Genomic DNA, 25,588 nt, shown 5'->3' on the forward strand with positions numbered 1-25,588 from the left:
CTCAAAAGCCTTTTGATGAAAGTGAAAGTAGAGAGTGAAAAAGTTGGCTTAAAGCTCAACATTCAGAAAATGAAGATCATGGCATCCGGTCCCATCACTTCATGGGAAATAGATGGGGAAACAGTGGAAACAGTGTCAGACTTTATTTTTTTGGGCTCCAAAATCACTGCAGATGGTGACTGCAGCCATGAAATTAAAAGACGCTTACTCCTTGGAAGGAAAGTTATGACCAACCTAGAGAGCATATTCAAAAGCAGAGACATTACTTTGCCCACAAAGGTTCGTCTAGTCAAGGCTATGGTTTTTCCTGTGGTCATATATGGATGTGAGAGTTGGACTGTGAAGAAGGCTGAGCTCCGAAGAATTGATGCTTTTGAAGTGTGGTGTTGGAGAAGACTCTTGAGAGTCCCTTGGACTGCAAGGAGATCCAACCAGTCCATTCTGAAGGAGATCAGCCCTGGGATTTCTTTGGAAGGAATGATGATAAAGCTGAAACTCCAGTACTTTGGCCACCTCATGCGAAGAGTTGACTCATTGGAAAAGACTCTGATGCTGGGAGGGATTGGGGGCAGGAGGAGAAGGGGACGACAGAGGATGAGATGGCTGGATGGCATCACTGACTCGATGGATGTGAGTCTGGGTGAACTCTGGGAGTTGGTGATGGACAGGGAGGCCTGGCAGCTGCGATTCATGGGGTCGCAAAGAGTCGGACACGACTAGCAGCTGAACTGAACTGACTGAAGGGGATGTCGACAATTGATTTGTGGTCTTATTTCCCTTCCCTTAATTTATTTGTCTGTCCTTGTACCAGGACTGTTACATCTTCATGATTATAGCTTAATATTAGGTTTTGAAGTCATGGGTGTGGGTCTCCAACTTTGTCTCTTTTTTTCCCAAGATGGATTTAGTTTTTTCCATATAAATTTCTCACATAAAGGCCTATTAAAAAAATAAAAGCTTATTGGGATTTTGATTTGGATTATACGGAATTATAGATTGATTTTTTGGGGGGACAGTAACACCCTAGTAATGTCTTCTAAGCCATAAATTTGGTATGTCTCTTCCTTTATTTCAGTTCAGTTCAGTTCAGTTGTTCAGTGATGTCTGACTGAGAGTAAGTCCTAGAAGTTCACACACACACACAAGGTAACTATGCGACTGATGTTACCATGGTAATCATTTTGCAATATATACAGTTGCCACATCATCACCTTCCTTACACAGTGTCATATTTCAGCTGCATCTCAGTATAACTGGGAACAAATCCTTAAAAAAGGGAAATGTAAATTAAAACAAGGCAATAATACTTTTGATCCATCTTCAGTTCAGTTCAGTTCAGTTGCTCAGTTGTGTCCTATTCTTTGCAACCTCATGAATCGCAGCACGCCCGGCCTCCCTGTCCATCACCAACTCCCGGAGTTTACCCAAACCCATGTCCATCGAGTCAGTGATGCCATCCAGCCATCTCATCCTCTGTCGTCCCCTTCTCCTCCTGCCCCCAACCCCTCCCAGCATCAAGGTCTTTTCCAATGAGTCAATTCTTCTGCTCTAGACATTTCTTTGCCAACAAAGTTCCGTCTAGTCAAGGCTATGGTTTTTCCAGTGGTCATGTATGGATGTGAGAGTTGGACTGTGAAGAAAGCTGAGCACCGAAGAATTGATGCTTTTGAACTGTGGTGTTGGAGAAGACTCTTGAGAGTCCCTTGGACTGCAAGGAGATCCAATCAGTCCATTCTGAAGGAGATCAGCCCTGGGATTTCTTTGGAAGGACTGATGCTAAATCGGAAACTCCAGTACTTTGGCCACCTCATGCGAAGAGTTGACTCACTGGAAAAGACCCTAATGCTGGGAGGGATTGGGGGCAGAAGGAGAAGGGGATGACAGAGGATGAGATGGCTGGATGGCATCACAGACTCGATGGACGTGAGTCTGAGTGAACTCCGGGAGTTGGTGATGGACAGGGAGGCCTGAAGTTCTCTGATTCATGGGGTTGCAAAGAGTTGGACACGACTGAGCGACTGAGCTGAACTGAACTGAACAGCTTTCTTCACACTTCAACTCTCACATCTATACATGACCACTGGAAAAACCATAGCCTTGACTAGATGGACTTTTGCTGGCAAAGTAATGTCCCTGCTTTTCAATATGCTATCTAGGTTGGTCATAACTTTCCTTCCAAGGAGTAAGTGTCTTTTAATTTCATGGCTGCAGTCACCATCTGCAGGGATTTTGGAGCCCAAAAAAATAAAGTCTGACACTGTTTCCACTGTTTCCCCATCTATTTCCCATGAAGTGATGGGACCAGATGCCATGATCTTCATTTTCTGAATGTTGAGCTTTAAGTCAACTTTTTCACTCTCCTCTTTCACTTTCATCAGGAGGCTTCCTCTTCACTTTCTGCCATAAGGGTGGTGTCATCTGCATATCTGAGGTTATTGATATTTCTGCCAGCAATCTTGATTCCAGCTTGTGCTTCTTCCAGCCCAGCATTTCTCATGATGTACTCTGCATAGAAGTTAAATAAGCAGGGTGACAATATACAGCCTTGACATACTCCTTTTCCTATTTGGAACCAGTCTGTTGTTCCATGTCCAGTTCTAACTGTTGCTTCCTGACCTGCATATAGGATTCTCAAGAGGCAGGGCAGGTGGTCTGGTATTCGCATCTCTTTCAGAATTTTCCACAGTTTATTGTGATCCACACAGTCAAAGGCTTTGGCATAGTCAATAAAGCAGAAATAGGTATTTTTCTGGAACTCTCTTGCTTCTTCCATGATCCAGCGGATGTTGGCAATTTGATCTCTGGTTCCTCTGCCTTTTCTAAAACCAGCTTGAACATCTGGAAGTTCACAATTCACGTATTGCTGAAGCCTGGCTTGGAGAATTTTGAGCATTACTTTACTAGTGTGTGAGATGAATGCAATTGTGCGGTAGTTTGAGCATTCTTTGGCATTGCCTTTCTTTGGGATTGGAATGAAAACTGACCTTTTCCAGTCCTGTGGCCACTGCTGAGTTTTCCAAATTTGCTGGCATATTGAGTGCAGCACTTTCACAGCATCATCTTCCAGGATTTGAAATAGCTCAACTGGAATTCCATCGCCTCCACTAACTTTGTTCATAGTGATGCTTTCTAAGGCCCACTTGACTTCACATTCCAGGATGTCTGGCTCTAGGTCAGTGATCACACCATCATGATTATCTGGGTCGTGAAGATCTTTTTTGTACAGTTCTGTGTATTCTTGCCACCTCTTCTTAATATCTTCTAATTCTGTTAGGTCTATACCATTTCTGCCCTTTATCGAGCCCATCTTTGCATAAAATGTTCCTTTGGTATCTCTAAGTTTCTTGAAGAGATCTCTATTCCTTCCCATTCTGTTGTTTTCTTCTATTTCTTTGTATGATCACTTAGAAAGGCTTTCTTATCTCTCCTTGCTATTCTTTGGAACTCTGCATTCAGATGCTTATATCGTTCCTTTTCTCCTTTGCTTTTCATTTCTTTTCTTTTCACAGCTATTTGTAAGGCCTCCCCAGACAGCCATTTTGCTTTTTTGCATTACTTTTTCTTGGGGATGGTCTTGATCCCTGTCTCCTATACAATGTCACGAACCTCCATCCATAGTTCATATAGGCACTCTTCTATCATATCTAGTCCTTTAAATCTATTTCTTACTTCCACTGTATAATCATAAGGGATTTGATTTAGGTCATAGCTGAATGGTCTAGAGGCTTTCCCTACTTTCTTCAATTTAAGTTTGAATTTGGCAATAAGGAATTCATGATCTGAGCCACAGTCAGCTCCCCGTCTTTTTTTTGCTGACTGTATAGAGCTTCTCCATCTTTGACTGCAAAGAATATAATCAATCTGATTTTGGTGTTGACCATCTGGTGATGTCCATGTGTAGAGTCTTCTCTTGTGTTGTTGGAAGAGGGTGTTTGCTATGACCAGTGCGTTCTCTTCACAAAACTCTATTAGCCTTTGCCCTGCTTCATTCCGTACTCCAAGGCCAAATTTGCCTGTTACTCCAGGTGTTTCCTGACTTCCTACTTTTGCATTCCAGTCCCCTATAGTGAAAAGGGCATCTTTTTTGGGTGTTCTAAAAGGTCTTATAGGTCTTCATAGAACCGTTCAACTTCAGCTTCTTCAGCGTTACTGGTTGGGGCATAGACTTGGATTACTGTGATATTGAATGGTTTGCCTTGGAAACGAACAGAGATCATTCTGTCATTTTTGAGATTGCATGCGAGTACTGCATTTCGGACTCTTTTGTTGACCATGATGGCTACTCCATTTCTTCTAAGGGATTCTTGCCCACAGTAGTAGATACAATGGTTCTCTGAGTTAAATTCACCCATTCCAGTCCATTTTAGTTCGCTGATTCCTAGAATGTTGACATTCACTCTTACCATCTCCTGTTTGACCACTTCCAATTTGCCTAGATTCATGGACCTAACATTCCAAGTTCCTATATAATATTGCTCTTTATAGCATCAGACCTTGCTTCTATCACCAGTCACATCCACAACTGGGTATTGTTTTTGCTTTGGCCCCATCCCTTCATTCTTTCTGGAGTTATTTCTCCACTGATCTCCAGTAGCATATTGCGCACCTACTGACCTGGGGAGTTCCTCTTTCAGAATCCTGTCATTTTGCCTTTTTATACTGTTCACGGGGTTCTCAAGGCAAGAATACTGAAGTGGTTTGCCATTCCCTTCTCCAGTGGACCACATTCTGTCAGACCTCTCCACCATGACCCGCCCGTCTTGGGTGGCCCCACGGGCATAGCTTAGTTTCATTGAGTTAGAGAAGGCTGTGGTTCTAGTGTGATTAGATTGACTAGTTTTCTGTGAGTATGGTTTCAGTGTGTCTGCCCTCTGATGCCCTCTCGCATCACCTACTGTCTTACTTGGGTTTCTCTTACCTTGGTCATGGGGTATCTCTTCACGGCTGCTCCAGCAAAGCACAGCCGCTGCTCCTTACCTTGGACGAGGGGTATCTTCTCAGGGCCGCCCCTTCTGACCTTGAACGTGGAGTAGCTCCTCTCGGCCCTCCTGCGCCCACATAGCCGCCGCTCCTTGGACATTTGGGCGTGTGGTAGCTCGTCTCGGCTGCCGCCCCTGATTATTTAGATCTCTTTTAATTTCTCTAGACAATGTTTTATGCTTTTCAGTGAAAGGTAAAGATCTAGAATGTCTTTTGTTAAATTTATGCAGAAGGATTTTATGTTTTTCCATACTCTTGTAAACAGAATTCTTAATTTCATTTCCAGTTCTTTCCGGCTAGTATATGGAAACACAACTTATTCTTATATATTGACTTCATTTATTAATTCCAGTAGTTGTTTGTACATTTCTTAGTATTTTTATGCTAACAACCATATCATCTGCAAATATAGACAGCTGCACTTATTTCTTTCCAATCTTTGTGGCTTTTATTTCTTTTTATTCCTTTTGTGATAGATAGGCTCTCTTGTATCAAATTTAATAGAAGTGAGGACTGAAAGCCTTGCCTTATTCCTAATCTTACAGGGAAAACATTCAGTAAGTATTTCAACTTTAGTGTCATGTTAATTGTAAGCTCTTCAAAGTTTTTCTTTATTAAGTTGAGGAAGTTCCTTCTACTGTATTTCACAGTAAAGCAGATATTTTTTTGCTACTCACCTTCGAAACTCCTTACTCCTGTTTGGGGAATCCTCCCCTTTTTGGGTACTGGAGTAAGTGAAATCCTGCCTTGCAGTATGGAATCACAAATGCCAACTACACAGTTTCTCAGTGTCCTTATAGCAAGGGTAGGATCACATGACTTAGGGCAAGGGCACATGACTAGGCTCAGCCAATCAGATGCATGGGGGACTTTGACTCAAAGGAGCAGAGCCAGCTAAGAATCCATTCTAGTGACAGAGGTGGCAGTGGCCATATTTTTTTTCTAAGGCAGCAAGAGGGCTAGATTTGGTTCTGGCAATAGTGGGGATACAAGTTGTGGAATCCATCATTCAGCTGTAGTAGCTACATGACTGTCTTGCCAATAAGCTCATTGTATAAGTAAGTCAATCAGAATTGGTTTCTATGATCTTAAGTAGGAACCTTGAGGACTTGCATGGTGGTCCAGTGGTTGAAAATCTGCCTGCCAGTGAAGGAGACATGCTCTGAAACAAGAGAGGCCACTGCACTGAGAAGCCCTAGCACCAGAACTAGAGAGCAGCCCCCATTGCTGCAACTAGAGATAGCCCGTGCACAGCAATGAAGACCCAGAGCAGCCAAAAATAAAATATTTTTAAGTTAAAAAAAAAAAAAAGGAACTTTGAATTGTCCTCCGTCATAATCTCACCACAAAGCAATCTTGTTGGACGATCTGCAGATCTTGTTAGACAAATTGTAACAGCCCCTGCTGTTTTACTGGGGAGCTGACCCATCTGTAAGCCTGCTTCCTCAGGATATGGCCCCCATCCTCCTTTGCAGCTCCTCCTCTCCCTTCTCTGTGTTTTGGCCAGAGATTCATCTGAATCCTTCCAGTGTCATGCCCTTTCCTTCCTCCCTCCTGGCTTTGCAGCTGTTGAGTGTTCTCTCCCTGGAATGCAGTTATCATTCCTCCCTAAATGGCTGACATTGCCTCCTAATTGATCTCCCCCTCCACATCGCCCTGGCCCATATCCAATCCACATTTCATACAGCACCCAGAGCCATCTCCTCAAAACACATGTCTGAGCATGTCACTGCTCTGTTTAAAATGTTTCAAAGCTTCTTTATTGATCTTTGGATAAAGACCAAATTCCTTAACACAACCCTCCAGGATCAGCATGGTCTTGCTCCTGCCTACATCTCAGGCTTACTGGGAGACACTTAGGAGGCAGAAGTAGAGGACTAGCTTGACATGGATTGAGGGGGGGAAATAGAAATGTCAAAGATGACATGCAGATTTCTGCTCGAGGCAGAGGTAGGGAAGCTCCTTAGGTGAAAAGTTTATTCACCTTTAAGACCTCAAAGGTGGGTACCAGTCAGCCTCACAACTTTTGTTGGGGAGGGAGCTGAAAACTCATCTACCCACCCACCCGCCCACCGACCCACTCACACCTCAGTCTGACCTTCATCTACCTGACCAGCTAAGCAGAGGTTTTAGGTGTGAGCTGCAGCTCTTTTATTTGTTATGTCCTTGGCTTAGACGCTTTTCCTCCCAGAGCATTTATTTTCTCATCTATAAACCAAGAATAGCTCTTTTCTCTCTTCTCTTCCCTTCCCTTCTCTCCCTCCTTCCATCTCTCCCTCCCTCTCTCCTTGATAAAAAAAAATTATTGTGAGTAATAAATTTCAGGGATGTGACTGGCCCAAGTTGGGACATACCTAGAGATGACCACCTCAGTTACAGAATCTATCTACCCTTTAGAAAACTCACTCTGGTTTTCAAGCAGAGGATATATTACAAATAAACTGAAAGAGGAAGGAAGGGGGCCTCCAGTCTTCTCAAGCATCAGTGCCCTTGGAGAAATGTGTGGGGAGGTGGGCTGCATGGAGGGTGGAACAAGCAGACCCGCGTCAAAGCTCAGCGCATTCCTGGACCATCCACTGTCCACAGTACATCCCTCAGCAGGAGCTGTTGACTCTACCTCCAAACATAGATGAACCCCTTTATTTCTCTTCATTTCTGCTGTGTCACCTTAGGCCAACCAGCAGTTCTCTCTGACCTGCTACAATAATGGGATGCCCCGCCTCTGCTCCTGTCTTGCTCCAAAACATCTCCATCCAACAGCCAGTGACCTTTAAGAATGTAAATCAGGCACAGTTATTCATCTCCTAAGTCCTCCACTGGCTCCGTAGACTCCTCAGCCTCAGCAACAAGCCCTGCACAATCCCCACCACTCTTCCCTGTTCACAGAAACCCAGGTACCCTGTCCTTGCTCTTGTGCTTCAGGAAAGCCCAGCTTCTTACTTGCTGCTCCTTCTGCCTGGGTGGCTCTTCTCCTGGCTCTCCCCATACGATACACATCGCCGAGTCCTCATCTACAGATCTCCTTCCAGAGGTCCTCTCCTTGAAGAACGTTTTTCTTAGGACAGTTGCCTTCATCACTCTTTGTCTTATCACTTTTATTTCCTTTATAACACCTATCACTGCCTGAAAGTAGACTTTTTATATTTATAGAGGTCTCCTCCACATCACTACTTCTACATTTTTATTAATTTTAATTCTACTAGGAATAACTATATTATCCAAAGGTCCTGACAAGTAAACTCTCCTCTCAGTAGGAACCCTCACTGAAATGACAGTTTCATTTGTCTTACTGACCATGATTTGTAGGTTCCTAGAACCATGCATGGCACATTCAATAAACAGTTACTGAATCAACAGTGAATCAAGGGCCAGATTCTGACTCTACCAATATAAGTTTCACTTTAGGGAGGGCTAGGAGCGGAGGGCTTCCCAGGTAGTGCTGGCGGTAAAGAACTCACCTGCCAATGCAGGAGACGTGGGCTCAATCCCTGGTTCGGGAAGATCCCCTGGAGGAGGCCACAGCAGCCCACTCCAGTATTCTTGCTGGAGAATTCCATGGACAGAGGAGCCTGGTGGCTACAGTCCACAGGGTCGAAAAGAGGTGGACACGACTGAAGTGACTGAAGATGCACTCACACAGTGGGGAGGAAGAATCAGAGGCCAAGGTTCAGAGGAGGCAATGAATTTGGGCAAAATACTTAGTTTTTCCAAGTGTCAGTTTGCTCATATCATTTTTTTAAAAAGGAGAAGAATGTCGATCTCATAGAATTGTGAACATGAAGTAGTCCCAGGTACCCATACGCCCCCCTCATGATGTTTATAGGTTAGTGGAGAGGGGGATGTACCTGAAACCCTGTAATGTTCAGTGTCCCTAGAACGTTAGAGCCACGTTTTCCATACTGAGCTCGGAAGAGCTATGTGGGAGCAGGAGTTACCTGAAACCATCTGATACATCTTTCTGGACTGTTTTTCTTGGAAGTAATTTAGAACATTATCTTTTAAAATGTATATATATATTTATTTATTTTTGGCTGTGCTTAGTCTTTATTGCTGGGCATGGGCTTTCTCTAGTTGCAGAGAGTAGCGGCTACTCTCTAGTTGTGGTGCACGGGCTTCCCATTGCAATGGCTTCCCTTGTTGTGGAGCATGAGCTCTAGGCGCACAGGCTTCAGTAGTTGTGGTGCAAGGGCTTAGTTACCCTGTGGCAAGTGAGATCATCACAGACCAGGCATCAAATTGGTGTCCCCTGCATTGCAAGGTGGATTCTTAAACACTGGCCCACCAGAGAAGCCCCATATAACATGTCTTATAGTTAACTAAACACAAAGACTTATTGAGTCAAATGCAGAATTCGGCTGAATTTTAAAATCCAGGTGCCTTAGGCATCATCATGAGGAGAGGCCCTGGAAATCATTTGGTAGGGCTGAACCAATGTTTTCTAGGTGGGGAAATGGATGCAGAGAATGGGCGGACCTGGCCCCTCCAAAGTGATTCAAGTCCTCTCTGGCTCACTCGATAAGCCTCCTGTCATCATGCTGGACTCTGGCATGCTTCTCTCAAGTCCCCAACCTCAACAGAAACAGCAGGTGGCTTCCTCTCCTTCCCTTGTGGGAGTGAGGGCGAAGCCCAGAGGCCAAGGCCAGGAGGGGGGTTCTGGGCCTTAATCCAACTCTCCCAATTCCTAACATTGCCCAGACCCTGGACCACGCCGTCTGCCCATCAACAGGGCCCCTGCACAACCATCTGCCCATCTGAACACAATTATAGTGATTGTACTGGGATATCCTTTCCCAATTATGTATAAGCAGCATAGGTAACTGCTTCTGAGCATAATTACAGGAGATGTTTACAGACCCACAATCACATCAGAGTAAATGATAGCTTCCTTTCCTCCCATTAATATACCAATATTAGGGCTCTAACAAGGCCAATTAGCCAAATCCCAGCAGTGAGGGGGTGGGAAAGACCTCACACGCTCCTACCACCTGCAAAGGGGGAATGGATCTCAGACAAAGCAGGGTCCCAGGCAGGATTCTGCAGGACACCAGAGAAGCCTGCAAAAGGACATGCTTACATTCACTGGATACCTACTGTGCATCAGGCACTCAGGGTAGTCTAGCCAACATCTAGGGACGGTTCTGCAAGCTGGTGTTAATATCCTACTTCACATGTTTGTAGACTGGCTCTGAGAGGGCTGGGGTCCAGGGTCACCCACAACAGAACATGAAGCTAGATAGGGACTCTTCCCTTATGCAACTCAGCCAGGTCAGACTCCCAGGCCACAGCCGGCCAGCTTTAGGCCCCCTTCCTTATCTCCTCTTTTCACCACGCTTCCTCTTCCGGGGCAGTCACCACAGCCACCTCGGGTCCCCCTCCCACCCTCATCAGTTCCCCACCGCTGACACTGCCTGCTCCAGCCCCCTCCGCCCCTTCTTCCTGTCCCTGTGGTGTGGTAGTGTGTTCTCACTCCAGAAGGGCGGGGAGGTGGGGTGCGGGTAGGGTGGGGCATAGGGCGAACGCCACCGCAGGCACCCTGTTTCCCACCGACCCCCCACCCTACCCGGGGAGCCGCCCGGAGCTCCGCCCTGGGGTTGCAGGCGCACCTTCGGCGTCCACGCCCCCGCACACGCAAAGGCTGCCCCCCACCAGCCCCCGGCGTGCGCAGGGAAGCGCGCCTGCACACACGCACACTGCACAAAGACGAGCACCCCACTCCAGCCAGGCAAACGCACCCCACTCGGCAGCGCACACAGCGGTGCACACGCACCCGCACCCTCGCGTTCACACACGCGCACGTATACCCGTCCAGCGTGCGCCCTCACGTACACACACACACACGCGGGGCAGCACCCGTGTGGACCTTGAATGCCGACCTCCGGGCCCTGACGCGCCTGAGCCCTGCCCAGCGGCTGGCTGGGCGGCGCGCACACACGCGCACACCGGCCCCGCGGGCCCTCCCCGCTCGGGTGCTGGGCTCCCCGGCTCCCCGGCTCCCCGGCTCCCCGCCCCGGCCGCGGCGGGCGCTGTGCGGCGCGGCGGGACCGGGCGGGGGCGGCGGCCCGGAGCGCGGAGGAGGCGGAGCAGGAGCCGGGAACCGGCTGGCCCGCGCCCCTCCTGTCGGCCGGGGATTTTCCAGCCTGGGCGCTGACGCCGCGGACCTCCCCGCGGCCGCCTCGGACCATGGGCGACAAAGGGACGCGGTGAGTGCGGGCGGCGGCCGGTCTGGCGCGCGTGGGGGCTAGCCGGGAGAGGGCGGGGGTCCTAGTCCGTGTCCCGGCTGTGCGTGCGCAGCCACCCCGCCACCTCTGGCTCCGCGGCTCTCGGCTCTGCTCCACCCGAGGTCTCCCGTGTGGTCGCCGGCAGGGCTGGGGGCGCGGGGACCTGGCCGCGGAGACACACGCACACGCACTCATTCGCTGACACCCAGCACCGGCTACCCGGGCTCAGGGACGCAGGGGGCAGGCTGACACACAATGGCACACGCTCATGTGGACACACAGGCACACTCATCTATGAGCGCTCTGTTTTGGCACACACTGACATTCACTGCCACATGTCAGCACATCCAGTGACACTGTCACACACTCACTGGTACACACTCATCAATACGTTCTTGCTGACACGTTCTTGTGTGTGGGGGGACACACAGGTCACACTCCAACACATACCAGTACTAACACACCTTCATGCTCATGTACACATGTTGACCTATCCTGATACATACACTTACACAAATGGTAGCAAACACTCTCACTGAGACACCCATGCTGCCTCCCTTACCAACAGGAACACTTAGGTGGGCATGTCTGTCACCAACAAAGTGTTCAAAAGACCACACTGGTGCTGACCCCCACAGACACACATCAGACTCATGCCCAGACAGACACCCCGGATCGCATGCCAACAGCCCATTGGGCCTCTGACACACTCACTCCAGTCCCCACAAGTGAAGTGGAAACGCACACACCACACCGGGTGGGAGGACCCCTGGAGCCTGGGAAAAATGCTTCCCTTCCAGGGCTTCCTTTCCCTCTGACCTCCCCAAGGGCTGCAGATCTCCTCCAGCAAGGGGGTGGGGAGAGGGGGCTCAGGTCTCCCTAGGAGCCTGCCCTGACGCAGAAAGGGAGAGGTCTGCCTCTGAAATGGGAAACTGGGACAGAAAAGGGAGGGGGGCTGGGGCCCAGGACAAGCCCCTGTCAGGCAGGCATCTTTGTCACCCTAGATCCGCCCTTTCACTCCACCAACTCCCTTCAGTTCAGATAGAAGTTTCTCCCGTATCTCCTCTTACGCTTACAGCATGAGCCCTCTTATTCATTCTTTTCTTCCTTTACCCTCTTCTGTCTTTGTACCTCACTTCTCCCCAGTCTCTTCTTTGTCTATGCCCTGCCTTACTCTCTCCTGACTTCCAATAACTATTTACAGAACACCTGGTGTGTATGAGGCATAATGTGGGGCACAAAGGTGTGCAAGACCCACTCCTTCTCCATGGAGCTCATAGACCAGAGAGAAAGGGCCCCCGTGGCCATCATGTTTCGGGACCACTGACAAAGCAGTGTAACACTCATTGCCATCTGACACTCACTCTCAACAACCTGAGAAAAGTCGTGCAGAGATTAGCTCCATCTTCCAGAAGAAGAAACTGGGGCTCAGAGATAACTTGTGCTCTGAAGGTTTAAAAACTGCCTCCTGCTGGCTCTGCCAGGAGGTTAACTTTGCTCTTCCTGTTTTCCCGAGGGGCAACCAGAGCTTAGAGAGGTTACCCTGATTTGCTTAAGGTCAAGAGGGGCCAGAGGCTGGAGTCTGCTTGATCCGTTTCTCTGGAGCTCACTGTTGGGCACTGTCAAGCCCCTCGTGGACCCTGGTTTGAGGTCCGGGTGGGATGGATGGCTCTGTGGGTGGAGGCCCAGCTGGTGGTGGAGGCTGCAGAAGATGCCGAGGCATCTGCATTCACCTTGATGGCTAGCCCCCGTTGCAGTCGGCTGACCCGGGACCCAGGTCTCTGTCCTCAGAGGAGCATGTGTGAGTCTCTTCCACCACGTCCAGGTACCCCAGTGACAGGATCTTCCTGATCACGGAGGTGGGACTTTTCTCCCTGCAGGGAGCCAGAAGCCCTTCCCCCTCCCCGTCGTCCCTCTTGTGCTGCTTCGCCATCAGGGTGACTCAGCCCCTCCTGGGCCTTGGTTAGCCTCACTGTGACTGGGGGAAGTGTCGTTGCTCTCCTGCTGGCATAGGTTGTCAGCAGGATGGGCACCTGTTGGAGACCCTATCTCTGGAGCTAGGTATTTTCCATGACTTCCCTGCTGTGTCTCTAAGTCACTGGGAGCTTGAGGACCTTAGCTTTCCCACCTGTAAATCGTAGCTATCCATACCTAACATTTTCAGGGCCCTCCCTGTGTTTTCTGAATACACCTGGCAGTGGAGGAAGTGCTGCTGGAAGCCTGGTGCCTAGACCTGGCTGTAGTCCATGGGATGGTGGCCCCATTCTCTCTCCCGGGCTCCTCTGTAGTCCCAGGAGGCCTCCCTCTCCCTTCCACACAGATTTCCTGAGTAATTTGGAAGCGAAAGACACAATCAATAATAGGCCGTGCCTTGCCTTTTCTGTAAAGCATGGGATTCTACTTTATCTCTGACTTAGACGAGGAGATGGCAAATGTCTAATACCCTAAGGATCAGGAGTCGTGCAGCCATCCTGCATCTGGATTTGCCACCCCCATATGAAAGTGACAACGGGAATGAATCAGAAACAGTCACTGGGCCTGAGGAAGGTCCAGGGTCGGGGGGAAAGAGGGTAGGAGAGAATATCTGGATAGGATAAATTACAGGTCGTGTGATGTCTCTTCTAACACGCGCTCACGGAGCGATCATACAGCCATTCTGCAAATGCTGACTGAGTGCTGGGGCTGGTGCTTCAGGGATGAATGGCTCTACTCAGCTTCCAAAAGACTGAGAGCAGAGCGAGGGATTATCCTGCAGGGTGACATGTGCTGTGGGAGGCCAAAGGAGGAGTCCCCAACACAGTTTTGGCAGGGGGCATGGTGAGGGGTGCTTTCCTGAAAAGGAGATGGCATTGGAGCAAGAAGGTGGGGCTGGGGACGTCATTCCTGACGTGGGGTGAGGAATGTGACAAGGTTTAGAGACATGAGGCAACATGTGCCGCCTACCGGTTGGGCTGGGGTGACGAGAGTGAGCACAGGCTGGTTATCAACAGCCTGGGATGTCAGGCTAAGGAGAGGTTTTCTCCTGAAGTCCCCAGTGACTCAGAGAGGAGTGTGGGGAGGGCGGGGATGGGAGCAGATTTGTGTTGCAGAAGGATGCCTTTGGCAGTGGCAAGGTGCCTTTGGCCACCTGATGTGAAGAACTGACTTACTGGAAAAGACCCTGATTCTGGGAAAGATTGAAGGCAGGAGAAGGGATGACAGGGGGCGAGATGGTTGGATGGCATCACTGACTCAATGGACATGAGTTTGAGCAAGCCCTGGGAGTTGGTGATGGACAGGGAAGCCTGGTGTGCTGTAGTCCATGGGGTCGCAAAGAGTCAGACACGACTGAGCGACTGAACTGAACTGAAAGTGGGGCAGGCCTGGATGCAGGGAGCCCAGTGGGGAGGCTGAGGAGGAGCCTGGGAGAAAGTGAGATTTGAATTAAGGCTGTGGCAAGAATGGAACTGAGAAAGATGAACAAGGAGGTAGAGTCTATTAGCCCTACTCGTCCGGTGCCAGACATGTGCCAGATTTACATGCATGATCTCATGGTCCTCCCTCTGATTCTATTAGTGCGAGGACTGTTCCCATTTTCTACACCAGGAAACAGACTAGGAGCGATTAAGTAATTTGTGCACTGCCATTCATTCAATGAGCTTTTGAACCCAGGCCTATCTGCCGTGCTGCTCTGTGCTTTCACCCAGAAGGAGGGGATTGTCTGACTCACAGGTGACCTCCCCTACCTTCCTGGCAGCCCCATTCTCAAGTCGAGCATCCCTTCTGTTTCTTCCTATTCCTACCAACTCAACTGGCAATGTAAAGGATCAGAGTTAGACAATAAGAAGGACTTCCCGAGAGACAATGGGATGGAGCGACATTTCCTTTTCTACAGATGTTTATGAACTCTTCTTTTTTGGCAAGGAAGGAGGGTGGGTGTGCTGGGGACACGTAATCACCAGCTCTCTGTGAAACTTGGCTGTGGTCTCGGTGGTTAAGCTCTGTGTGACCCATCTTGGCTGGAACATGGGGGAAGTCCTGTGGCTTTGGCCAGGGTCACTTATGGGACTGCCGGGAGTGGAAGCATTGAGCCTGACCCATCGTCTCAGATCCCTGGCTCTAGGCTGGCCTCTGGGCTTCAGACCTCTCCACAGCTGTGTTCCTTCTGAGCTTGGGCCTCCTTCCCCAGGGTTGAAGCCTCCCATTGGCATGGGTTCAGGGGTCCTGAGTTGTGGGTGTGCCATACACTGGGGATTCAGCAATGGAAGAATAACAGGCCAGGAGTCAGCACACCCTGAGTGGCCTCTGGCCTCTGCCAGGCCATCCTCCACAGTGACCATGCTGGCCATCTAATGAGACCTGCAGTGGGTGGCAGCTTGACAGGGAGCCAGGCTGGAAGTTGAGGAAGATATCGGGGGTCTTCTGCATAGATGGGTCCAGATCTCAGGGTAGGGATGGACATGGGAGGCAAGCATTATGAGAGTCTTCAGTTTAGAGATGGTATTTGATTTGACGATTGTGGATGACATGGCACAGGGAGAAGGATATAGAGTTTGAAGAGATGGTGGCTGGGGGCATTTGAGGCTTTGGAGAGCACGTGTGCATAAGGGTGGAAGGAGGAGAAGGGAAAGAACAGGGGAGGCTGTGTCCTGGGAGCCACAGGGCAGGGAAGGTCCACGTGAGGAGTGAGGCAGCAGCCATGGCGAGTGGGCTCTGGATGCTGAAGTGAGTAGGTTTCAAGGCACTTTCTACTCAGGTTTTCATATCTCACATGTCTTTGTTACCCAGTTGGTGAGCTCCTTGTGATTTGGGGCTATTTCTGTTTCCTGTTGTCTCATCCATTGTCCAGCTCTGGATCTGGTTCATAGGAGATGCCTGGCAGGGATGTGTTGGCTGGACTGAATTACTTCTTCCCTTTTTGCCTCTACTGTCAGCCCAGGGGCTCCCTAGGTCTTTCCCATTAGGGAATGCTGAAGATGGAAGCCATATTTCCCAGATGAGACCTGGTGCTGGGGCATCGCCTCCATCAGATTGAGAAGTCCTGAAGGAGAAGAGTACCACTCCTATCAGAATGGGCTTCCTGCAAGTGAAGCCTGGTTCTCCCACATTGGACAGGCTTCTGCAGGTGGGAGCCCTGACTCCGACATCAGGCAGGGGACTTCTGGGGGTGGGACATGTCTTCAGGATGAGCCCTGCTGGGATTAGAACAGGGACCCTGATGGGTCCTGAGCATCGTCCTTCCCTCCTATGTGCAGGATGGGTCCTACCCTGGGGGTGGCTTGAGTCCTAGTAGGGGGATACAGAACAGAGTGGGTGGGACAAGACAGGGCGGCTGCTTTAGAGAGGGGAACAAAGGACACTGTTGTCCCAGCCCCCTCCCCCCTCCCTCCCAAGGGGCCCTGGCAGGGCCATCTCTCTGGAGACGCACCCCCCCCTTCCTGGGCCTGGCCCCGTCTTTAGTCCCACTTAAGAGGAACTGCTTGTTCCTTCCCAAGAGACCCAGTGCCAGATGAGGCCCCCGGGAGGCCCGGCCCCAGGGATCAGACCAGACAGGTCCTGGAGTTCTGTGTGATTGAATTCACCACAGCCTGGGAGTTGCTTTTCCTCTGCCTGGGGCTGGGTCTGGCCTGGCTGAGACCATAGCCAGTGGGTCCTCATGTAACTGGAGAGAGATCTGGAGCAGGGGTGGGGGTGGGGGTGCTGGGGTCCGTGTCAGGGCAGCAGGAGGCAGGACTCCTTACTCAAGGTCTGAGTGCTTCGGTGGCCATGCTGGCTCCAGCCTCTCTCCAGGTACGCTCAGAGGCCCAGAAGGTGAATGAATGTGGCCCCACACGAGGCAGGTGCTCCCTTCATCCTGGCCCTGAGCCTCTGGCCCCCAACTGGTCATCCTCGTCGTTTTGCAGCCTCACCCCCTTCCCTCCCAGACGTTGCAATCAGTGGGTGTGGATAATTTTTGGTAGAGGACCACAGAAGGGGTGGGGAGTGGACTGCTAGGCTGTGCTGTCCCAGGAGGCTCAGAGATTCGCTCTAATGCTTTCTCAGTGCTGTGTGACCTTGGGCACGACATTCACCCTCTCTGAAACTTGGTGTCCCTATGGAAGTCAGATCTGCCAGAGGATGTGAAGCTCTTCTCCTGGAGTCAGTGTTTCCTGTGTGCTGGTAGTGGGTTTGGGGGTGACCTTCCTTCTGGAGGGAAGAAATGGGAGACTGGGCAGTTCAGGCCTCTGCTGCACAGCAGTGGGACTGAGATCACTGGGGAGCTGGGCCTAGATGGCTGTGGGTTGCATTCTTCCCTGTGGGACCAGGTCGTTGCCTCAGCAGCCTTCCACCCCTCAAAGCACCTGCAGGAACTGGCAGGCAGGTCCTGGGACATTTCATTTTCTCTGCCCAGGCCATGCCCTCCTCAGGTGCCCACAGCCTCCTCTGTGATCTGATTAGCATATATTAAGGCTGATTAGCATAGTGGTTAGGCTCTAGGAAGAACCAGATTTCCTGGTTTCAAACGCCAGCTTGCCACTTCCCAGCCTGGCAACCTCTCGTGACTATTTAACCCCTTCTCTGCAGAAACTCCCTCAGTTGTAAAATGGGGTAGCTGTGGTGTTTGCCTTATAGGTTGTCTTAAGAATTAAATGAGTTAAAATAGGTACAGCTAGGAGATAAGCTCCTGGCACAAGTGCAGTGTTACATGAGGTTGGTTCACAATCCCCTTCCTATCCTTCAAAGCCTGGATCACTCATGGATCACTCATGGCCTCCTCCTTTAGGAAGCCCTCACTGATCTCCAAGTGCCTTGTGACTTTTTTTTTAACTGTATATTCATTCTCTCTCTTTCTTTTGGCACTCATGCCTCTGTCTCTTTGTAGGTCCTGGTTATTTGCACACTCATGATGTCCTTTGTGTGAGACCAAGGGCACTTGGCCCGACTCTGTTGTCCCTTTGCACCTGTGTAGACCTGGAGCTCCATAAATATTTGTTCAGTGAAGGAAGCTAATGTAGGTGTTCCACCGAGAAAAGATACACTTGGGGAGGGCAGTGTGGTGGGTGAGGACAGAAGGACACCATTGCTGATTCTGAAATGTCTAATGATGGCCCAGAGTCACAGGCATTCGATTGTTCTCTGTAATCCAAAGGACAGAAGGCACAGGATGACGGCTTTACCTTCGCTAGGAGAATGTGTGTTCAGGCAACCTGGCGAGGGGGTCGGTGGCTCATTCCAACCTCTGTGCCTTTGTTCCTGCTGCTCCCACCATCAAGAATGTTATCCTTTCTTCTCTCTGCTTGTCCAAATTCTACTTCCTCAACATGTGCCCAGCCATCACTTCCTGGCCTGTTGGAGAGGGTGGGCTCTGTTCACCACACCCATCCTCAGACATTGATGGAACCTCTCCTGGGTCTGGGTAGTCATCACCCCTTAGGAATCTGGCTACAGTATGTCCAGTGTGGTTTGACCTGACGTGAGGAGGGGACCATGGCTTCCGATGACCCGGAGGTGGTCAAGGAGCTCTTTATGCACCTGGAGAGCCCTCCCTTGGCCTGCTGGCAGAGCACAGTTCTCTCCCACGGCTTCCCACTGGGCAAGTACTCAGAACCCATCTAATTACTGAGGACAGAGTTCTGGGCACCGGATCCAGCAGGCTGCGGTCATAATCAGCTAATTAAACCACCCGAACACTGCTTCTCGGTCCAGCAGACGGGAGAAAGAGGGGTGGTGAAAAGTCGTGGGAAGGAGAGGGATGCTCCACGCAGGGAGAGTTCAGACACCGGGCCTGCTGAGCCCAGCTGGGAAAGGAAGCAGGAAATGGGGAGAGAGGGTGGGGGGCAGGCAGGGAGAGGGGCAGCCAGATGAGAGAGGATGCTATCTGGGGGCCACACTCGAATGAGATGAATCAGAGCAGCCATCTGGTCTGGCAGGCAGGGATCCCACTTGGTCACTGTCGCTGTGACATCATGGACAAACTGCTTTTCCTCTTTGGACCTCAGTTTCTCTGTGTGTCAAGCAGCGAAAGGGTTGGCCTGGAAGGTCCCTGGAACCCTTTGATTCGGTTCAACGGCTTGCAGGGGAGGAGGCGTCAACAGCAGACTGTGTTTCTGCCCAGTAGCCTGGCCTCTTGCAGCTCTGTCTTCTGAAAGGGGCAGGTGCTGCTCGGGACTGACCCAACCTGAGACTGAGTCTCTGTAGGTTAATCACGAGGGAAGGGCGTAGATGGCATTGGGCAAGTCCTCAGCCTCTGTCGTGCCCTTGTCCCTGCTCTGTCCTCCTGACGTCCTGTGGCTCCCAAATTAGTGTCCTCAGCGAGTGACCATTTAAGGTTGTGCAGTATCCTTTCCAACAGTCTAGAAATTTCCTAAGACGCACCCTACGAGTGTAGGAATGGGGTTCCCTGAAGGTAAAGCCACAGGTTTGGAGTATGGATCTCAGAATCACAGAGACTTGGCTTTGTTGTCTAGCAGTATTGCTTCCTGACCTTTAAACTCTCTGGGTGTCAGTTTTATCATTTATGAAATAAGGATAATAATATCCTCTATTGCAAGTAGTTGCTATGGGCAGAGAGGGTAGGGATTTGATAAAAGTCATTGTGACTCTTAACACTGGCAGTGGACTCAAGCTTTTCTTTCTGCCTCCTCTCTCCTGCATCCCCTCCCCCTTCCTGTCCTGCCCAGGACTGTGTGCTCTGCTGGGTATGCGGGGGTGGGGGGCTGTGCTGGGCAGGAGGAGAAGGTCAGATGATGGCTGGAAAGGGAAGTGAGATTGCCCAGGGGAGGGGAGGGTGGAGCAGTTGGTGCTAGGGCAGACGGGCCCCCCTCCCTTTTGGCCCCTCACTTATGGTGGGTTCTCTACGGGGAAGTGGGGAGAACTTGGGGGTCAGGAAGCTGGGGGCAGGGGAGGGCGTCACGGAGGGTCCCAGGCTTCTCTCCTTTATCCCCACCCCCAGGGGCCGGGTGTAGAGCCAAGGCCCTGATTTTCTGCCAGAGAAGCCAGCAGACCTCTGTTTCACACACTCAGACAACAGCCCTTCCTGGTTCTCAACCCCTAGCGGGAGGTGCCTGCTTGAAGCCAGGGCACTTGGAAGGCAGTGCCTGCCTCGGAGGTCTGTGAGGTCTGGAGGAGAGGCAGCAAAGAAGGGGACCAAAGCCGCCTCGGCCTCCCCTTGTCCCTTCCCGTGCCCCTCCCCGCAGTGCTGGGCTGTGACAAGCCAGGGCCTCTGACTCCAAGGAAGCTGGTTACATAACTCAGCCGGACTCCCTGCTTCCTTCTTCCATTCTCCCCAGAGAGGCCTTGGGAGGTGCTGCCTTGCCGCTTTGCTTTGATTCCCGGGCCCAAGAGGTCATTGAGACCGTGCCCCTGCCGAGGGCAGTGATAGGCGCTGCCCACACCATCTTGGGAGGAGAGCTGCGCGTGCTGCCCTGCTGCAGGCACCGGCTCGGCTCTGCACACTGCCCCCCTTCCCATGCTCCTGGGGCAGAGCTGCAAAGGGGAGAAGCCTCATTAGAGGAAACAGGCTGTGTCCTGAGATAATTTGCCTGCAAAGTGGCCCGGAGGGAAGCTGACCTCTCTGCAGCTAGAGGAACAGATAATCAGCATTTTCCAGTTTGTTCAACTCAGTTCTACAAACATTTCCCCAGCACTTGCCGGGTGCCAGGCCCAGACCTCCACTCAAGGCATGTTCCCGAAGCCATCTGCCCACCCACCCTGCCCCTGGCCCCGCTGTGGCGTGTCTCTCCCAGTGGGCAGCTGACTTAAGAGTCAGCTCTGCTCCCATCTTCCTGCTAAGACCATGCCCTTTCTTGCAGACTGGGGTCTGGCTGTCCTGGGTTCTGGGGTGTCAGGGGCCTCATGACAGGAAGCATGGGGATTCCTCTGGGCTAAGCTTTTTTACGGTTGGTTTATGCCCTTGGTTTATGTCCTTCCCGGTCAGCGCCCCCCTCCCCCAACCCTGCCTTCCCTAGGAGGTTCCTGTGGACAGATACCTCTGTGAGTACCTGCCTCACCGCAGGCCCCAGGCTGGGCCTTGAGGTATGAGGAGGAAACAGACAAGTCTCCACCCTCTTATCATTGGGGAAGAGGGAAGAGATCATACCAGGATGCTGTCAGAAGTGGGGTGATGGGAATTCGTTTATACCGGGTGCGGAGCAAGCCCATTCATTTATAACCCGGGCAGAGCAAGCCCGGTGGATAAGGGTTAAAGGCAGCTCCACAGAAACGGGGAGGTCACGGCAGCAAGCTTAGGAAGGTGAGTTTGACTTGAACCAGAAGTGACGCTTGTCTTGGTGGTGCCTGCGACTGATGTTCTCAGTGGGGACTGACTTCCTTCATCAGATACTTGGGCATCCACTATGTGCCAGGCACCCGAGTCAAGACACTCTCTTCCTCTGGTGTCAATAAGGGGTGTGGTGGGACTGCTAGAGGACACAAAATCTAGGGTGAAAAGTAAAAGTTCTGCCACGTGACATCAAAGTGAGTGTTCGGGCCTGAAGAGAAGAAATGGGGCAGGTGTAAGAGGAGACACCAGGCTCAGCAAGCCCTCCATGGAAACCAGGGGCTGCCTGGGTCTCCTCTGGTGGTGGGCGGGGGTTGAGGGGGCAAAGGTTTCACTCCAGCTGAGAAGACCCTGCAGAGGTCTGATGACTGTTCCCAGAGGGGTGATGGACGTGAAAGAGCAGAGAAACCATGTCTTATGAGAAACAGCTCTACCCTTGGGGGGTCATAGAGTGGGGGTGGGGCACATGCCTGCAGCTCCAAGGGCCGCATCTGGGAACACCGAGGCCAAGTAGTGGCGGTAGAGAGAGGAAGCTCTTGGGGTTCTCACCTTCCCTCCCTATCAGTAGTTTTGTGTCTGTGTGCTGAGTTTTTCTGCCTCTGGGCGTAAAGTTTCCATCCTTTCTGTATCTATGCTAATGAAAGCACCCAGCACATTAGGAGGTTGATTTTATTATGGGTCTCTATAGCTCCAGGGCAGTGGAAGAAACCTGGAAGCATTTTTAAACTCGGTAAGGAGAACTTTCTTTTTTTGAAACAGATTTTAATATCCTAAAAATGACAGAGATGATCACATGGCATAATGGAATGGTTAATATGCACATTTTCATTTCTTATATTATTTAGAGTGTTCACTTTGGCAGCAGCGACTCCCTATGCATACCTGAAACATCTCAGCCATCTCTGACGCTCACAACTTTGCAGAGTCAACTTTGCCAAAAAAATTAATAATAAATAAAGCTTTTTAGTAGAACTTTCGAACAAAGAGCCATAACCCAGTCCTAAACTGAGCCCTGGCACAGATGAGTTTTCATCGAATTGTAGAGGTGGGGTGGTGGTGGGGAAGGTTCCGAACTCCATGGAGAAGAGAAACCCTCTCCTAACCGTCAGGGCACTCAGCCTGATGGTGATGGATAGATACATGGTTCCATCACCAAAGTGCTTTTCTTCTCCCCATTCCACAGCCACCAGCTCAGTCCAACCCCTGCATCTGGCATGGACTATCGCAGTGGTCTTCTGCTTGGTCTAAACCCCTCAAACCCTCCTCTCATTCTGAAATTCGCATCTGACCCTGTCCTTCCCCAGCTTAAAAACCAATCAGAGACTTCCATGATGGTTCAGTGGTTAAGATTTCCATGCTCCCAATACAGGGGGCGCAGGTTTGATCCCCAGTCAGGGAAGATCCTGCATGCTGCGTGGCATGCCCAAAGAAAACACTGACCTGTTTCCTCTGTTTCCTGTGAGAAGGTCGTATTCTTCCAGTGGCATTGGAGGCCTTCTCCTCTCAGGCTCCTATCCCGATTCTCCCCACCACACAGCTAACATTCTGGCTACACTGACTTTTTTGGATCTTCCCCCACAGCCTTTGTACTTTCTACACATATGTGTCTGTTCAAGCCAGTCTCTTTGTTTGGAATGCATTCCTCTCCTGCCTGGTGAAATCTCCCTTGTATTTTAAGGTTGAACCTGAGCTCAGTGCAGTTCAGTTAAATGCAATGCAGTTGAGCTGCATTGAGTACCTACTGTGTGCTTGGACATGATACCTTCCCTTGGCTCTGTGTTCACTGCCCAGGCAGAATCAGTGTGCTCCTCCATGCTCCCTTGGAGCCTTATAGGTTTCCAAGACAGAGCCTTGTATTGTAATTGGCTACTGTCATGTCAGATTCCGGTGCTAGAGGGCAGGCATGTGTCTGGTACCTAGTGGACCTCCAGTTCCTGATTGTGGGTGAGGCCAACCTGGGTAAGGTCTGGGTTTGCAGAAGTGCATTGAAACAGAGTACAAGCAGCTCACACACACACACACACACACACAGCTGTTAAATAAATGGGGGCCAGAATTGGGTATTGGGTAAGGAGTGAGTCAAGGAAAATTCTCTGGAGGAAGTGAACCCTGGGCTGCTGACCTGAAGGAGAAGCACTCTTTCTTCTTCTCACTTCCCTACTGAGCCTGACTGAAAGCAAACAGCTGAAACCATCGAAAGGGAAATGCATACATTTTCTACTAGGGGTTGGGATCTCCTAGCCTAGAGATGATTAAATAGGTGTATACCTCCTCCTCCCTTCCTTCCATATACATTTTCTGAACCTCGAGGAGATGCCAAGCACTAGGGCTACAAAAATTGATTAAATAAAACATGTCTTTGTATTTTTCTGTCTTAATGTTCATGTTGGAATGTCCTTCCCTTTATCTGTCTTGTTGGAGTCCAAGTCTTGGCATGTCACTTACAGCTCTGGGACTTGAGGACTGGTCACATCATTTTTCTAAACCCTAGTTTTCCTATGCATGCGTGCATGCAAAGTTGCCTTAGTTGTGTCTGACTCTTTGCAACCGCATGGACTGTAGCCTTCTAGGCTCCTCTGTCCATGGGATTCTCCAGACAAGAATACTGGAGTGGGATGCCATGCATCCAGGGGATCTTGCTGACCCAGGGATCAAACCTGTGTCTCCTGGGTCTCCTGCCCTGCAGGCATATTCTTTACCGCTGAGCCAGCAGGGAAGCCCTTCCTATGCACACCATGGAGGTAATAACACATCCCGGTAAGGCTGCACTTTGTAATGTGTATGAGGGGCTGCACAAGTGCCTTTGACAGTGGTCCGTCTTGGAGTGAGCACTGCTCTCAGACCGCAGGCTTCCTGAGGAGGGGGAGCGTGTCCAGTGCGTCCTCTCTGCCCAGCACAGGGCCAGGCACGCAGTACATTAGAGTGATCAACTATCCCAGTTTCCCTGGTCTGTCTCAGTCCCACATCTAGGGAAAACTCTCAGTCCTGGGTGAATGGAGACCATTAGTTGGTCACCCTATACCATGGTCTCCATAAGGGTTTGTAGAATAGATATACGGATGAATAAATCATGAGGGACAGAGTCAGGACTTGGAGAGCAAAAGCCTGCATTAAGTGGCTGGCTTGTGGCATGAGAAGTGGTCTTGTGAAGGGTCTAGAAGGCCAGCAGGTAGAAGGTGGGAGGTGGCCACCGGGCCCTATACTGCTCTGCAGGGAACACAGAGGCCCTGAGTCTGTAAGGCTGTTGCTTTCAAGTAGGTTTCAGGCTTCCAAGGCCCATGTGCTCTTTGTCAGACTCATCCAGGGAGAAGGCAGTCATTGAGGTCCACTTTCACTTGGCGGGTCTGTCACGAGCGCCTAGTTTCTCCTTTGCCTTTGAAGCTGGAGGCCTTGGCTCCTCCGCCTGCCCTGTTCGGTCCGTCTGCCCACTGCCTTCTGAAATGTCCACTCCAGATGAAGTGGAGGCCTGGGCCTGGAGGTGGGAGAGCAGGGCTGTAGCCCCATTCGTCAGCTCAGGCCCAGAGAGAGTGGGGCCTCCGTTTCCCCACCTGTTCCTTGGGAGGCAGCCCCTCCTGCCGGGGCGTTTGAGGGGTGTTGCTTGTGGAAGTCTCTGTGGCGTGTCTAACACTATGTGCATGTGCTGGGCTGTGCTTAGATGCTTCAGTTGTGTCCGACTCATTGCGACCCTATGGACTATAGTCTGCCAGGCTCCTCTGTCCATGCAATTCTCCAGGCAAGGATACTGGAGTGGGTTGCCATGCCCTCCTCCACGGAATCTTCCTGACCCAGGGATCAAACTCGTGTCCCTTGTGTCTCCTGCATTGGCAGGTGGGTTCTTAACCACCTGGGGAGCCCAGTGTGTGCATAACTAGTGTTGTTGGTTGTCCACGTCTATAAATGGGGACGATAAAACTTGCTCTGTATAACTCGCAGGACTGCCGTGTGGGCCCAGTGGGATGTAGGAGGTGGGAACACTTGTCAGCCATGTCATAGCCTTTAAATATTTGGGGAGGAGGGGGTCTCAGAACAGCTGCTCCTGCCGGCTCCGGGGTTCCAGCTGCAGGTGGAGGCAGGCCCTTCCCACCAGGCGTAGAGGGACCCTCTGGGGTGTGCCTTGGCACTGCTGTCCGTGTGACCACACAAACCCTGTGCC

At 50.8% G+C, this 25,588-nt stretch overlaps 1 protein-coding gene across 1 annotated transcript in view; it reads left to right on the forward strand.

The window, feature by feature from the left end:
- Window positions 1–11,022: 11,022 nt before the first annotated feature.
- The window catches only part of ARRB1 (arrestin beta 1), a 77,657-nt gene continuing 63,091 nt past the window's right edge, over window positions 11,023–25,588 (forward strand). The window contains exon 1 of the mRNA XM_025266417.3: window positions 11,023–11,180. Coding sequence (XP_025122202.1) covers window positions 11,161–11,180 — 20 coding nt within the window. The 5' untranslated portion in view covers window positions 11,023–11,160. The remainder of the gene's footprint in view (window positions 11,181–25,588) is intronic.

This window comes from Bubalus bubalis, chromosome 16, assembly GCF_019923935.1.
Source record: "Bubalus bubalis isolate 160015118507 breed Murrah chromosome 16, NDDB_SH_1, whole genome shotgun sequence".
NCBI classification, from domain to species: Eukaryota; Metazoa; Chordata; class Mammalia; order Artiodactyla; family Bovidae; genus Bubalus; species Bubalus bubalis.